At 30.6% G+C, this 16249-nt stretch overlaps 1 protein-coding gene across 2 annotated transcripts in view; it reads left to right on the top strand.

Annotated features, from left to right (window-relative positions):
* Window positions 1-16249, top strand: part of LOC143068148 (rap guanine nucleotide exchange factor 4-like) — a 103859-nt gene that overhangs the window by 18302 nt on the left and 69308 nt on the right. For both annotated transcript variants that reach the window (XM_076241955.1, XM_076241956.1), the window contains 5 exons: window positions 3577-3630; window positions 4656-4798; window positions 6729-6817; window positions 9612-9758; window positions 10863-10920. In XM_076241955.1, the coding sequence (XP_076098070.1) occupies window positions 3596-3630; window positions 4656-4798; window positions 6729-6817; window positions 9612-9758; window positions 10863-10920 (472 nt within the window). In that variant the 5' untranslated portion in view covers window positions 3577-3595. The remainder of the gene's footprint in view (window positions 1-3576; window positions 3631-4655; window positions 4799-6728; window positions 6818-9611; window positions 9759-10862; window positions 10921-16249) is intronic.

Below are 16249 nucleotides of genomic sequence, written 5' to 3'. Positions count from 1 at the left end.
CATACGATTTAATCTGACAGACTTTGCTAATAAGAGAATTTTAGATATATATAATTGTAATCTAGCATGACAAATTAATAATTAATGAACACTATTAATTTAGACGGTCAAGAATAGCCATACAATTTCAACACAAAAGCTGTGAATGCTGGCATCAGTAGCTTTTCATTTGTTGAAGTTTAATGAAACTAACAGTTAAACTTAACAAATTGATTTCTCAAAATAAAAGTGAAAATTTTTATTGTTTAATATTATGCTTGGATTTAAGTGTATAGATCAATTATATCATACTGAATTGCTGGAAAAGAGATAGACAATTTCTATACCATTGAATTAAAAACTAAGAGGGAGATTTGATTAAATAATTATCTGTGGTAAGTTGATCTGTTATTGAAACCTTTCATGGAATTTTCTCCAGAAAATGTGAACCCATATATTGCTTTAATTAAATACAAGATCAGTTAAATATGTCAATGTTGGCATCTTGAAATTTCCTTGATTAGGTCATAATGTACAATTTCTTAGCTTATAATGATTGAATTAATATGAAAATGTAACCTATGTTAGATGTTATACTTATAAAGCTTATCATTTAAGATGTATGAAAATGTTTTGTTTCTGTAGATGCTATATACACGCTGGTGTTGTAGTTTGAATTACAGACATTTTAAAGATTTTCTGTTCTAGCTGAAATTCTTGTGTAGCTTTCAGTTTAGACTGTTAAGAAAAGCTTCTGTGTTTTATATTTTATGGAATATTGAGAGTTTGATTTATAATTCAAGGAATGAAAAAAAAAACCAAAACATCTTAGTTCCTACTTTATTTGTCCTTTTTATTGTTGAGCCTTCGACTTTAGTCGAAAAAGCGAGACTAAGCGATCCTACATTCCGTCATCGTCGGTGTCGTTGTCATTGGCGGTGGCGTCCACAAATATTCACTCTGTGGTTAAAGTTTTTGAAATTTTAATAACTTTCTTAAACTATCCTTGATTTGTACCAAACTTGGACAGAAGCTTGTTTATGATCATAAGATAGTATCAAGAAGAAAATTTTGTAAAAATAAATTTCCACTTTTCCGTATTTTACTTATAAATGGACTTAGTTTTTTTGACAGAAACAAAACATTCACTCTGGTTTAAGTTTTTAAAATTTTTATAATGTTCTTAAGCTATCCTGGATTTCTACCAAACTTAGACAAAAGCTTGTTTCTGATCATAAGATATTATTCAGAAGTAAATTTTGTAAACAAAACAATCACTTTTTCTGTACTTTACTTATAAATGGACTTAGTTTTTCTTCCAGTTAACATTACATACAGTCTGCAGTTAAAGTTTATAAAACATTTATTAGATTCATAAACTATCCTGGATTTTTTTACCAAACTTGGAAGCTTCTTTCAATCAAAAGACAGTATCGAGAGGGAAATTTTTATTGATGTTTTTCCTCATTTTTGTTGAGTCTGCGATTAACAGCAAAAGTAGGCGAGACACTGGGTTCCGTGGAACCCTTACGAATTTTCTTTTTTTTATTTGAGCGTCACTGATGAGTCTTTGAGGACGAAACGTGCATCCGGCACAAATATGAAATTTCAATCATGGTATCTATGATGAGTTTATTGAAACATATTTGATTCTCTATTTGAAATTTAAAAAAAAACATAGTTATTTCAGAGAATTCTGGATTTGTAATGGTTCCACCTGGTAAAGGAATGGTCTCTCAAAACATGTTCAACTGTGCCAAGATAAGTCATTGTCGCTTGTGTTTTTTGTCTGCATTTGTTTTTTGACATACCAAGGAGGTTGTATGAGTAATGACCTCCTTTGTCATATTGTTCTTAACTGCATCAAGTCTACTCTTGCAGTTTTGTTGGATTAGATGGTATCAACATCCAAAATGTCATATTTAAAGCCAAGACACTTTTTAAAGGTTAACTTATGTATGGAGACAACAATGACATAACACTATCTGTTTAACAAGGTTTTGTAGTATTCTGAAAAAGCTATTTATCTACAACTGAAAGCTTAAAAATGAAAGTAAAAGACAATGACCAGCTATGAAATTGGAGGGCGATTACATGTAATAAGTCCACAAATTAAATGGCTGATAATGATCATATGAACATATAATTACTAAATATGTGATAATATATATGCATTTTAGATAATTGTCTAGCTTTTTTGTATATAAGTCTTGCTGTAATTAAAAGAAAAAGAGATTTTTTTGTTCAAAAGATTTGGCATGAGTTATTATAGGGAGTATACCAGTTTAAATGGATTAATTAGTCTGAATAACATTATCAGGAATATCCAATATATAGTGTATTATGTTCCTGCTAGGTGGATCAGTATTCAATTAAATTGATTTATACTGAAAACATAATGAATCACACTGCGGACATTTCTGAGATGAAAAAGCAATATTAACATGACTCTATCAAAACATATTGACCAATTTATATATACAAATGAAGATGTAATCTGATTGACCAGATTATACAAAGGACAGTAGTGACCATTACTTGTTGGTCATTTGAGATTACATGGACTAATCAAGCTTTCTATTGATTTACTTCCTTATTGTGAATTGTCCAGTAGATTGATAAAGTCGGACATCAAATCACCTTATATAAGTTGAATAGGATTACTGAGATAGAGGGTTTGAAAGTTTTATGATTTACTTATGTTTACAATTGAGGCTGTTGAAAAGTTAGATTTGATCTATCTTGGTCACTGTGAGATGATGGCAACCTGTCAATTAAGCATTTTAAGAATTATACATATTTTAAAACTTCCCAAGTTTTAACCTTAAATAAAATGTAATTTTGAAAAAAAAATATAGTGTAAATCATTTGAACAAAAATTCAAAGAAAAAAAAATATTTAAGAAATCAGATGTAAATGTATGCTGCTGAAACTCTTTGCTTCTGGTAAATGTAAGTGCAGGCAGCTTAACTCTTCTTCCACTAGCATTATTTCTCTCGGTAACATAAATCAACAGAAGTAAGAATATTTGCCTTTGTATTCTGTCGGGACAGTTAATAGATCATTTATTACACTTGCCTCCACACAAAGTAGACTCTAAGTCCCTCACCAATTTCTTGATCTTAAGATTCTCACACCGTCTTTGAAATTGTTTCGTTTAATAACTATGTTTATTTCCTCAAAGTGCAAAAACATGTTTGCATCCAAAAAACTTCTGACTTGTCACGGAAGTATTGGATTGGTGTTAATTTTAGGTTACCAATTACAATTATGTTGTCAGTTTGTCTGAATATTTCATTTGAAAGTGAAACAATCCATTGAAAATTGCCAATGTTGGACTATTGTGAAATATATTGTCTAACAGTTTGGTTAAGATGTGTCTCTCTAGCATCAGTTACGCAAATAACAATTTATCAAAGATTATAAAAATTAAATCAACATTTTAACCGAGTTCCTTGTTATTTAATAGAATGGGTCTTTTATACCTACAATTGATATTGCATCTTGTTGATCAAATATATTTAGTCTGTGTGTAAAAAAATTTGAGAATGTCAAAAATTGAAAAAAGATGTTTAATTCACTATTTTACTATTGTAGAACTTAGAAGTAATGCAGAATGGTATCAGAATGGATTGCATGCCTTGATAAAAGGTAGGTCTTTTAATATCATTTCAGCAATGGATGTAGCTATGTTTAAATGTTTTTCACTGATAGAAATAAAGATTGTTTGAAATTGTGAGTGAAGTAGATTTACATTGCCAGATATGGTATTCTGATTGGAAAACACATCCTGTATCCATATTACTTTGCGACAAAGATCAGACAAGACCCTGTTTTACTTCTGTTTTAGCAGACCTTTGGGGATCCTATGATTTTGTTGGAATGATATGCATCTTCAAATATTTGGAGGCAGACATTTCATTGGCTTATGTAATAATCACTAGAACAGAAAGTAAATTTGTTGTCAGGTCATTGTTAGCAAAGCATGAACACACTCAGTATCAGATTGCAAATATCAAGGTTTAGGCTATACCAAACTCACAGAAATTTAGGCTTTATACTAAACTTACTTTTTGTTTTTTGTATTTGCTTGACATAAGATATATCAGAATAGAAATGACATATTTGATATTTTTTTGAAAAGCTGAAGTTTCATTTATATGCACAGGTAATTGCATGCTCCTATTTTTTTGTCTCCAAAGGATCTGAAGAAAACAAATTAATTGATTTTGTTTGATGTTTTATAAATGTGGTAAATAGGTAGTTTTATATCCCAAAGGATCATGTTAAAAGTCAAAAAGGATGCTGACATTTAACTGCATTTGTAAAAAAAATAATCTAAAGTAAAATGTTTGTACATGTAATAAGATTCTCATTAAACTGTAAAAAAAAAGAAGCAGTATAAATAAGAGATTGAGGTCAGCTATGACAAATATTTGTACCTAACGTTGAAAATATTCTTGTGAAGAATTTCCAATAGGGAACACATTTTAGATTATTGTGGTAATAATAATGTTTTAGAAATTAGGGCCAGTTGCCTTCTTCAATTTCTTCATTGTTGTTCTAATTTACATGGAGGACAAGTAACTTTTCATTATCATTTAAATTCATAGATATTGTTAAGATATACCAGATCAGAATTTTTGACAAGAATTATATATATTATATATTTACAGACCATTAGATAGAACTGGTGAAGATGTAGACATTATATTCTCAAAGCTGAAAAGTATTCCAGCATTTGAAAAATTCCAGTCATCCCTGCTTCAAGAAATATGTTGCTATGGTTACTACGAGGACCTAGACAAAGGAGTTACATGTGGGTTATTACTTAAAGCACTTGTTTTTGTGCCACACTTAGGGGCATAATGGTTTCTTTTGTTTGTGTGTCTGTTTGTTCGTCTGTCCATCTGACACACTTGGGGTTAAAGTTTTTGATCAAGGTAGTTTTTGATGAAGTTGAAGTCCAATCAACTTGAAACTTAGTATACATGTTCCTTATGATATGATCATTCTATTTTAATGCCAAATTATAGCTTTGTCCCCAATGGCACAGTCCACTGAACATAGAAAATGATAGTACCGCTTCAATTTGTTGTACAACTTGGATTTAGAAAAAGACTATGAATTATATTAAGCTTTGCTTCTCAATTAGCAAATTGGTAATCTATATATGCTCCAATTTGAAACATTTAAACTTTATATAAACTATCTTAAACACGATTTTTTAAAATTGATTAAACCATCTGTTTGGTTTGAAACAATATTACCTTCAGAATTTTGAATTTAAATAATTTTAGATCACACTCAATAACTTTCTGCATTTGTTATAGCAGGCATTTATTTACTCACACTAGATAATTCTCTTAGATCTATACATTTCAAATAGTGCATTGCTTGATACAATTTTTATCTCAATTCTCCCACTGCCGTCTCTTTCGCAAATGATCCAAAATAAACCACATATGCTTGAATCATTCTTATACTATTAACTGTCAAAATATTGCTATTAATTCTGGAATTTACCATATTGAAGAGTGAGCGATCAAAATGTATTGTTCCCTTAAAAGATGTTGAATAAATACATAAAAGTATGCTTATAAAAAAATCATTTAAATGATTATTTATGGCACTGAATGTTATATGGCAGTTTATGGACATGGTGGTAATCTATACAGATAACTACTGGATGGAAGTGGAAGTCTTTAGAACATTTGAGAAAGAAATGAGAGCCCAAAAACATTTTGGAGATGAATTCAAATGGGCCAAGTTCATTGGCATGTTTTTGTCAGTATGAGGTCAATAACCAGCTGTAGTTAATTAAATAAAAGGGAGCAATACATGTATTACATTCCTTCCTTTAATGTTTGGATCTTTAGTCCTTCAATATATATCATTTATGCAAATTCTTTGTCTCAAGAATAAATACAAAGTTAACACTTATGTTTCACAATAAAAAATGTGTCTAGTTTAAGGATTTCAATTGGAAAAAGGCAGTTTTAATGAGAAATTTGTTTAAATAAATCTTTTGTTTCCATTTAATCCAATATCATTATCTATTTGTCTTAAATTTCTGAGTTTACTGTCGTCACTTTGTAATGATTATAACAAATGAATGCATCAAGTTCAAATTTTATAGCTGTCTGAAGTTGATGAATCAGTAAATCATAATAAAATACAATGACATCTAAAACATCCTTTAGGAAATCAATGCAAATCAAATATCTCTGGTGGCTTAATTTGAGCCAAGCTACATATACCCACTGGAAAATTTAAGATAAAAAAGATATTAAATCGGAAGCCTGACGTCACATGTACAACATCAAAATTTGAAAACATCAATTGTAGTCTAAATATATGTTTTGTGTTATTCTATTGGGAACAATTATTGCAAGTCCCGATATAGCTTTATGCAAAGACATGTATTTATATGTCTCTGCTTTATGTTTTTTGTTGGTGTGAAAAGGTTTCATCAATGATAATTTTAGCAATTATGTTAGATAAAGAGCATTCTTTTTACTGGGAATAATAACACTTTTTTTTCAGAAAGTGTTGAATATTGTATTTGCTTACCTGTAATAGATTTGTGTTCCTTATAAAAAATAAGAACATGGGGAATAATTGCCAACAAAAATTATCTATAGATAGACCCAGACAAAATTGCTGCTGTTGATGATAAATCTGATTTTACAACAACAAAAAATGAATGAACGTTTGAAAATAATGAGATGATTTCTATTAAATTTCAGTGTTTAGACAAGGAGATATAGGAACAAACTGGTACATGGTGTTGTCTGGAAGTGTAGAAGTTCTATTTTCCTCTTCAGGTCATCCAAGGGTAGGTAATTTGTTACATCTCACTTGCCATGGGAGATAACTCCCTAACCACAACAATATTTAGAAGAAGGAAAACATGTATAGCATGCTTCATGTTTAAAATATGCTAAGTGCTATCTTGATTTAATCTTCATTGTTGTTATACAGAAATTGTGACTTTTACTGTAAAGGTTTAAGTGAGCATAAGAATTTGCAGAAATTCACTCAGATGTGATGTAAGCAATCTCTTAGTTGCCACTTAATTCATAATGAAATCAAAATTAAAAGTATCCATTTTTATGCCCCATTTATTATGCCCCATTTATGGGCAATATGTTTTCTTGTCTGTGCGTCTGTTCGTCTGTCTGTCACACTTCTGGTTAAAGTTTTTGGTCAAGGTTGTTTTTGATGAAGTTGAAGTCCAGTCAACTTGAACTTAGTACACATGTTCCTTATGATATGATCTTTCTAATTCTAATGCCAAATTAGAAATTTTTCCCCATTTTTACAGTTTACTGAACATAGAAAATGATAGTGTGGATGGGGCATCCCTGTACTATGGACACATTCTTGTTACATGATGTGTTTGTTTTGAAATAAGCAAGAGTGAAAAAAGCTGCAAAAACGCTTTGTTTTAAAGGCTCTTTATGTTAAATTTTATAACTGCTAAGTTCAGCAAAAACATTGATTTAATGATTATTATAACATCCATAATTCTATTATAGTTAAAATATTTTGATATAACCCTTTTAATATATCATTATTGTCATCATTTATTAAATATGAAAAGATCAAAGCAGTAAAATCCATTGAAAAATTCAATAAAAAAAACATGAGCAATTCTTGACAGGACAAATTTGGAAACGATATATAATTATTTGAATGGAAATTTACCCTATTTCTATTTATGTGTATCAACTCTTTCTTTTTTTAAAGTTCATGCCAGAAATAGTTCTTTTATAGCAGGTTAATAGTCTGGTAAATATAGTTAAATAGTGATAAATTTTAGTGATGAGCAGGAATAGAAATATCTATTAGATGCTTTGATTGTATTTAGGTGTATTGATTCAGTAAGAATATCAGTAACAATAGACAAACATTTGAAGTGCTCATTAAAATAAGTTTGTGATAATATATGGTTGAGAAGAAGAATACACTAAAATCCCTTTGTTTCATAATATCAGACAGTTTAATAGAAAATATAATTTCCAATCTGTTTCCAGAATGGATATAAAGTTAGTGAAGTCAGTCTTCAACACAAAATGTGTTAACAGTATTGACAAATAATTATTTTTTCAATCTTTACATGTATATCCAACCATAATTTATTGCAATATTTGTCAAAGGTTTGTATGTTTATTCTAAAAAAATCGTAAAATACCAGTGCTGAAAATATATTAGATTTATAAATGCTTTCAAATTCTGTATGTGTATTACTGCTGTTTTATGTAAAATCAATGAGATTGTCTATAGAGATATGATATTAAACTGTCAGTGTTTGTTGTTTAAATGCTAAAGAGAAAAATTGATGGTGAGTAAATCTTTTCCATTGAGAAAAATCACACAAGGTGTTACATCTTCATTGCTTTGCTTTTAATGCCTTGCCGTTACAAAGGTTTTGCATTTTTACGTCCATCTGTACATTCCAAATTTGTTCCTCTCTCTAACTTGAGTTTGCCTCAACCAAATATGAAACTTATACAAAATACTTATTACCACAAAACTAAGATCAAAAGGTTCACTTTTACTGTTTCTTGAGTTATGTCCCTTTATAACGCTATATGTAACATATAAAGGGCATCATGTTTGTCCCATGGACACATTTATTATTAGGTATATCTCATCATTTGTAAAATTATCATACAGTCTTTCTGAGATTGAAATAATTATGATCCTTCTGTTACTAAGATGACCACTACTGCGAACTACAGTTCCATGAAAGTTCTTGTCAAAATAAGACTTTGTAAATCATATCCCCTCCATTGGAACTAATAGGAAGCATAAACATCCTGTATAATTCTTAATAAAGAAAAAGATTTATGTACTATCATCAAGGCCATTGTTTGAATATTTGTAACCAATTTTGAAAAATATCATTGTACAAAATCCGACATGGCCATTGGTATAAATAATAGATAGTTGTTGGTTGTATTCAAGCAATAGTAGAACAAAATGAGACCAAATGCAGGTTTAATAGTTTACCAATTCAATGTCCTTTAAAGTAGAAAGGAATTAATATAAGATGCAAAACTTGTTTCCCAATCCACTATAAATAAATATGTTTAAACTAATGTCCATTTTCAATATTTTATCCTGCAATCAGCCAACTACATTGTATTATACGAATAACAGGTACACAAAATTGGTTGCTAACTTATATTTTTGCAAGTATTAATAATCTATTATCCACTTCCATGTTAAGCATGCAGTAATATGTATATTTCTTTCTGGTTAACAGTTCATTTTGGGGTCCTCTGTGGGTTCAAGGTTTCAACTATGTTGATTTCTTTGAAAAATCACAGGCAATGACTTGGCTTAAACAACTAATGCCCAAGTAGCAGCTGTTAGTTGCAGGATAAAAACAATATGTACATTGTTGGAAATATAAAATGTATTTATACTTGCTACTGAACAGGAGAAAAGCTCAGTGAGCTTCACTTTTCTTCCTTATTCTAAAGCTTATACAATGAATATTACAATGCCTGCTCCTTGGAGCCTCTAGTTTATTCAAGGTTTTGTGAAAACCAGAAAATATGAACAAAAACCTAAACTAAGCAAAAAGAAATATATAATGAAAATATTTATGTTTTGAACAGGATGAGGTAACATTGTGCACTTTTGGTGTAGGAATATCATTTGGAGAGTCTATTTTGACAAACCAACCAAGACAGGCAACAGTTGTTACTAAAGAATTTACAGAACTTGTTAGAATTGAACAGAAGGATTTTAGGATACTCTGGGAGGTAATTGAAATCCATAAACTAGAGTTTAGTACAACATATATATGTAAATGCATTCCTTGAAATTTATTGAATTGATAATGATTTTTTTTTTAATATTTAATATATTCATTGAATATTTTTTAAATTTATTGAATATATGTTATAAATGTTGTTGCATAATTAATAAATTCATTGAATGTATGATGAAGAAAAAGAGGTTCATTGTATTTGCACCATCTTTTTTAAAATGCAGCATTTCATTTGTGTAAAAAAATAAATGCTGCTTTTGTGCCAATTAGTTTGCAGGAAATTTTTTAACTGAAATTATCATGAATATGATTGTTATATATGGATAATTGTAGAGAATCCCCCCCCCCCCCCCCCCCACATTGAATAAGTGAGTGAGTGTATACTCATTTCTCATACAAAACTGTGCTAATGCAGCAAATGCAATCGCCTATCAATTATTGAATCATACAAAACTGAGCGACACATAGGTATAAAATTGTAAAGTGTTCTCATGTCCTCAGTGACAAAATGGACATAATTCATTCAAAGACAAATTGAGGAGGAAAATGGTCTTTAGGACCTTGCATTTACATTATCTAATGTATTGAAAAACGTAGAAAAATTGCATAGATGTACCTCAAAAAGTTTCAAGGCCAGAATTACAAACGATATTAACAGCAAAACAATTATAACAAACGTTGAATGATAGTCTGTCATGGTTTAGATTAGCAAAAAATACAATCACAGCATTTTAGAAAATTAATTAGTGTTTTATGTTTACTTTTTGGTTTATTGATGAATATGATTTATTATCACTATGTTATATTATGTTATCAGAACTATTTTGTAACTTTTTAATTAAAAGTCTCTTTTCAACAATAATCTATTATTTATATTATTCACCTGTACTATTGTCTCAAATGTATAATTTTGGCTCAAATTGAAATAAAAGATTTTTTTGGCGGAATTGAAATGCCAATTAGCACAAAAGCAAGGACTGATTTTTAGATATTGACAATTAATTCTATCATGATACGACAGTAAAGCGTAAGGGTTTTTGAAAGGCCTTATTAATTTTATGATTTAATTTAATTCTTGTTAATATTTTTTTTTCAGAGAAATAAAACATTATTAGAAGGTGTGATCACACCACTAAGTTCACTTACAAGAACAAGTAAGTATATTCATTAATTATATAAATGTAGTTGTAAATAATACAATCTTAGGCCACACCAATTTGATTTTATGTTCTACAGATTTTTGGACTCCAAAAATTGGGGCGAGCGAGCGATTTGAAAATTTTAAGAAAAAAATATTTAATTTGCAAATTTTTGAGGCAAAGCTTTAAAAGGAAAGGTGAGCAATTATAATTTTTTTTTGTAAACATAAAATAGTAGGTTTTGACAATATTAAAACTTGATTTATCACTTGTACTTTGACATTTCTTTAATTTGTGAAGTATTTTTTCTCTGTTTACCAAGGATTAATTGAATAATTAAATGTGGTATATGTATGTGTGCCAATGAGACAATTCTCCATCCAAGTCATAATCAGGTTGGGAATAACCCCTCAATGTTATAAATATCCCTTTTATGAGGGGTCAATATAAGTAATAATATGTTTTTTCAAAGGGTTTGTATAGTAACACTTGGTATTTCTATTTTCTTTTCTACAACAGTAAAATGACCCCATGTCTGACGGAGGGTTGTTCCCAACCTGATAATAACAAATACAGGTCATAGTACGACCTTTAACACAGGGCTTTGACCCAGACCAAACATCAAGCTATTAGGGACCCCAAAATCATTAGTGTACACAATTCGAACACGAAAACCAACGATCTAATTTATACATGTATATTCAAATGGGAAAATACCAATGAACACCATCAACAAACAATAACTGCTGAACAACAGGCCCTTGAATCAATCAGGTCAGGTGCATAAACTTGCAGCGGGTATGGTTAGTTTTGTATCGCCAGCATACAATATAATTGCAGTTGAATGCAACTCTTAAAAGTCTTTCAGAAGTTCTTTACACTTTATACAAGTCTTAATCAAATAAAATTTTAGATGCAGAAAACATTAATTGTTGGTATTCATCTATGAAATATGTACTTCAATCACTTGATATACAAAATTTAGATACAAAGCTCAATAAATTAATTAAATTTGTAAAATGTAAACTTTGTAATAGTTTTAAAACATTTTGGTTGGTCAAAAGGTCTGAAACCTTATCACAAGGTAATAGTAAATTAGAAAATTATTTCAATCTCCAGACTGACTTTGTAAAGGAGGCTTATTTATCAATTAAAGATTTTAGTATAAGAAGAGCTATATGTAAAATGAGAATAAGTGCTCATGATCTTAGAATTGAGAAAGATAGATATAGTAAAAAATATATAGAGAGAACTCAACGTCTATGTTATCACTGCTTATCACATGGATCAAATTCTATTGAAGATGAGACCCATTTTACAGTAAATTGTCCATTATATAATGAACAGAGGAAATTATTATTTGATAAAGTTATCACTTTTTGTACTATTTTTAAAGAACTACCTAATGATAAGAAATATTTCTGGCTGTTCACAAATGAGCATTTACCTACTCTCATGTGCCTAGGAAATTACATTATTAAAGGTTTAGAAATAAGATCCAGAAGTAAACAAAATATATGAAATAATATAATATTTTATTGTTATAACATTTAATATAATAGTTATATAAAACACATGTTATGTTAGGCTCTGATCCTGTCCATAACGTTATTGTATGGTATTAGTTTTCTGTTTTGCTTTTTCCAATTATATTGTGTTGTAAAATGATGCCCTTTATTAGTTTATGGGTTCTTGATTAGATTAATAAAATTCTTATCTTATCTTATCTTATCTTATCTTATTCTAACAACGAACATTTTTGACAGGGAATATAAGTAAGGGGGAAGGGAACCAATGTTTTGTTCTGTACAGGTATTTTCCTCTGTTATTTATACTAGCGGAGCACTCCCACTTGGGATAAATGGGTTTCATACTGAAATCATATATCATCACAGATATTTACAGTGTGGTGGGGTGCTTATAGGTTTAAAGTCCTTAAATATACAGGTAAGACTGTGATTTTAAAAACAAGTGTAAATATCTTTTTTTATAATATTGTCTAGCCTGTGACTTTTGTCGCAGAAAGCTTGACATAGGGATAGTGATCCAGCAGCGGCGGTGTTTGCTAACTTCTTCAAAGCTTTATATTTTAAAAGGTGGAAGACCTGGATGCTTCATACTTTGTATATGGATGCCTCATGTTATGAAGTTTCCGTCAGTCACATGTCCAATGTCCTTGACCTCATTTTCATGGTTCAGTGACAAAGAGAAATAAATTTTAGATTTTTTGTAATGTTAAATTCTCTCTTATCCTAAGTAATAGGATAACTATCTTTGGTATGTGCGTACCTTGCAAGGTCCTCATGCCCGTCAGACAGTTTTCACTTGACCTCAACCTCATTTCATGGATCAGTGAACAAGGTTAAGTTTTGGTGGTCAAGTCCATATCTCAGATACTATAAGCAATAGGTCTAGTATATTTGGTGAATGGAAGGACTACAAGGTGTACATGTCCAACTGGCAGGTGTCATCTGACCTTGACCTCATTTTCATGGTTCAGTGGTTACAGTTAAGTTTTTGAGTTTTGGTCTGTTTTTCTTATACTGTATGCAATAGGTCTACTATATTTGGTGAATGGAATGATTGTAAGGTGTACATGTCTAGCTGGCAGGTGTCATCTGACCTTGACCTCATTTTCATGGTTCAGAGGTCAAAGTTAGTTTTTTGAGTTTTGGTCTTTTTTCTAATACTATATGCAATTGATCAACTATATTTGGTGTATTGAAATATTTGTGATCTATATGTCAGTCGCACAGGTTTAATTTGACCTTGACCTTATTTTCATGGTTCAATGCTCAGTGTTAAGTTTTTGTGTTTTGGTCTGTTTTTCTTAAACTATATGCAATAGGTCAATATACAGTCTACTCTCGTTATGTCGAAGTCAGCCGGACCAGAGAAATATTTCGAGATACACGTAGTTCGACTCAAACGAACACCGGAAGTTCGACAATCTAAGGGACACAACTCTTGCTTAGCTTGCTAAAGCTAAAATAAATCCGGGTGAATATGGCAAGGGAATCGATATTCTAGTATCAGATCGATGTATTTGTTTGTCACAGTCTTTCATTATTATGATGACATTATTTTTATTTATTCAATTCTTTCAATTAAAAAAAATTCCTATGGCTTTTCCAAGAGTCTCAGAGTAATTTCCAATTGATAGTTTCGTTATTCAGGTCGGTTATAGCTGACGAAAATTGTTTATTCTTGGAAACAAGAGATTTAAAAAAAATATGATTTCTATTCATTTTGTTTTATCTCACTCTTTCTTTTCAAAAGAAAATATAACAAGATTAAAGACGCCGTTTGAGTAGTTTTTAGGTGATCATCAACGGAAGCCATAATCCTCACTTTATACACACCCAAGCTCATTAGTGTAAATCACAAATTAATTGTTTTGTAAACATTTTAAATACTTTTTCATGAACATTAACAATGTATCACTAATTATTTGTCAAAATTCTATAAAAGATAATCTTAGGTAAACACTCATGGAAAAAGCATGTCATAAATCAATACAGTGGTCAGTGACCGGAAATTTAATTACACGTGTATTGTCAGATTAACTATTCAATCCATTTAAATCACGGAGGTCATGTTTTGACATATGTGTATTAGTTCGAGATAAAAAATGAATTTTGAATGCTTTTGTTAACCCTTGGGACCGTAAATTTAGTTCGACTCAACCGAAATTTCGACTCATCCAATTTCGACTCAACAGGAGTCGAATTACATACTTTTGTATGGAATAAAGGTCGGGACCATGTGAAAACTTCGACTCATCCGAAATTTCGAGTCAACCGAATTTGAGACAACGAGAGTTAACTGTATTTGTTGTATGGAAGAATTGTTAGCTGTACATGCCTGCCTGGCATGGTTCATCTGACCTTGACCTCATTTTCATGGTTCAATGGTCAATGTTTAGTTTTCTTGGTTAATGTTAAGTTTATGTGACAGTTGTGATAAAGCTTTATATTTAGGACTATCAAAATAATATATCAATGATAAGTAAAGAAGGCGAGACATTTCAGCGTGTGCATTCTTGTTTACAAAAAAACAGTGTGTGGGAAATGGACATGATTACATTTCTGGATGCGGGAAGCGGTAATATAAAAATGATATTTTTTTTCTGTTTTGAAAAAAATAGGTGCGGGCGGGTGTGTGGAACAAGGAATTAAATTGATGTGGCCTTAGTAATCTTGTACTAGTTAGCTCACCTGGACTAAAAGGCCAAGTGAGCTTTTCTCATCACTTGGCGTCCGTCGTCCATCGTCGTCGTCAACGTCGTCGTCGTCGTCCGTCGTCGTTAATGTTTACAAAAATCTTCTCCTCTGAAACTACTGGGCCAAATTAAACCAAACTTGGCCATAAATTGTTTATCAGGTCAAGATCTATCTGCCCTGAAATTTTCAGACGAATCGGACAATCCGTTGTTGGGTTGCTGCCCTTGAATTGGCAATTTTAAGGAAATTATAGCGTTTTTGGGCTATTATCTTGAATATTATTATAGATAGAGATAAACTGTAAATAGCAATAATGTTCAGCAAAGTAATATTTACAAATAAGTCAACATGACCGAAATGGTTAGTTGACCCCTTTAGGAGTTATTGCCCTTTATAGTCAAATTTTAACCATTTTTCGTAAATCTTAGTAATCTATTACAAAAATCTTCTTTTCTGAAACTACTCTGCCAAATTAATCCCAACTTGGCCACAATCATCTTTGGGGTATTTAGTTTAAAAAATGTGTGGCGTGACCCGGCCATCCAACCAAGATGGCCGCCATGGCTAAAAATAGAACATAGGGTTGAAATCTAGATTTTAGCTTATATCTCTGAAACCAAAGCATTTAGAGCAAATCTGACAAGGGGTTGAATTGTTTATCAGGTCAAGATCTATCTGCCCTGAAAATTTCAGACAAATCAGACAACCTGTTGTTGCGTTGCTGCCCCTGAATTAGTAATTTTAAGGAAAATTGGCAGATTTTGGTTATTATCTTGAATATTATTATAGATAGAGATAAACTGTAAACAGCAATAATGTTCAGCAAAATAAGATCTACAAATAAGTCACATGAGCAAAATTGTCAATTGACCCCTTAAGGAGTTATTGCCTTTTATAGTCAATTTTTAACAATTTTCATAAATTTTTGTTAATTTTTGTAAATTTTTAGGAAATATTTTCCACTGTAATTACTGGGCCAAGTTCATTATAGATAGAGATAATTGTAGCAACAAGAATGTTCAGTAAAGAAAGATCTACAAACACATTACCATCACCAAAACACCATTTTGTCATGAATTTATCTGTGTCCCTTGTTAACATGCACATAGACCAAGGTGAGC

This window comes from Mytilus galloprovincialis, chromosome 3, assembly GCF_965363235.1.
Source record: "Mytilus galloprovincialis chromosome 3, xbMytGall1.hap1.1, whole genome shotgun sequence".
NCBI lineage: Eukaryota > Metazoa > Mollusca > Bivalvia > Mytilida > Mytilidae > Mytilus > Mytilus galloprovincialis.
Note: the sequence above shows the minus strand (reverse complement) of the source record. Positions and strands in the feature narration are given on the sequence as shown.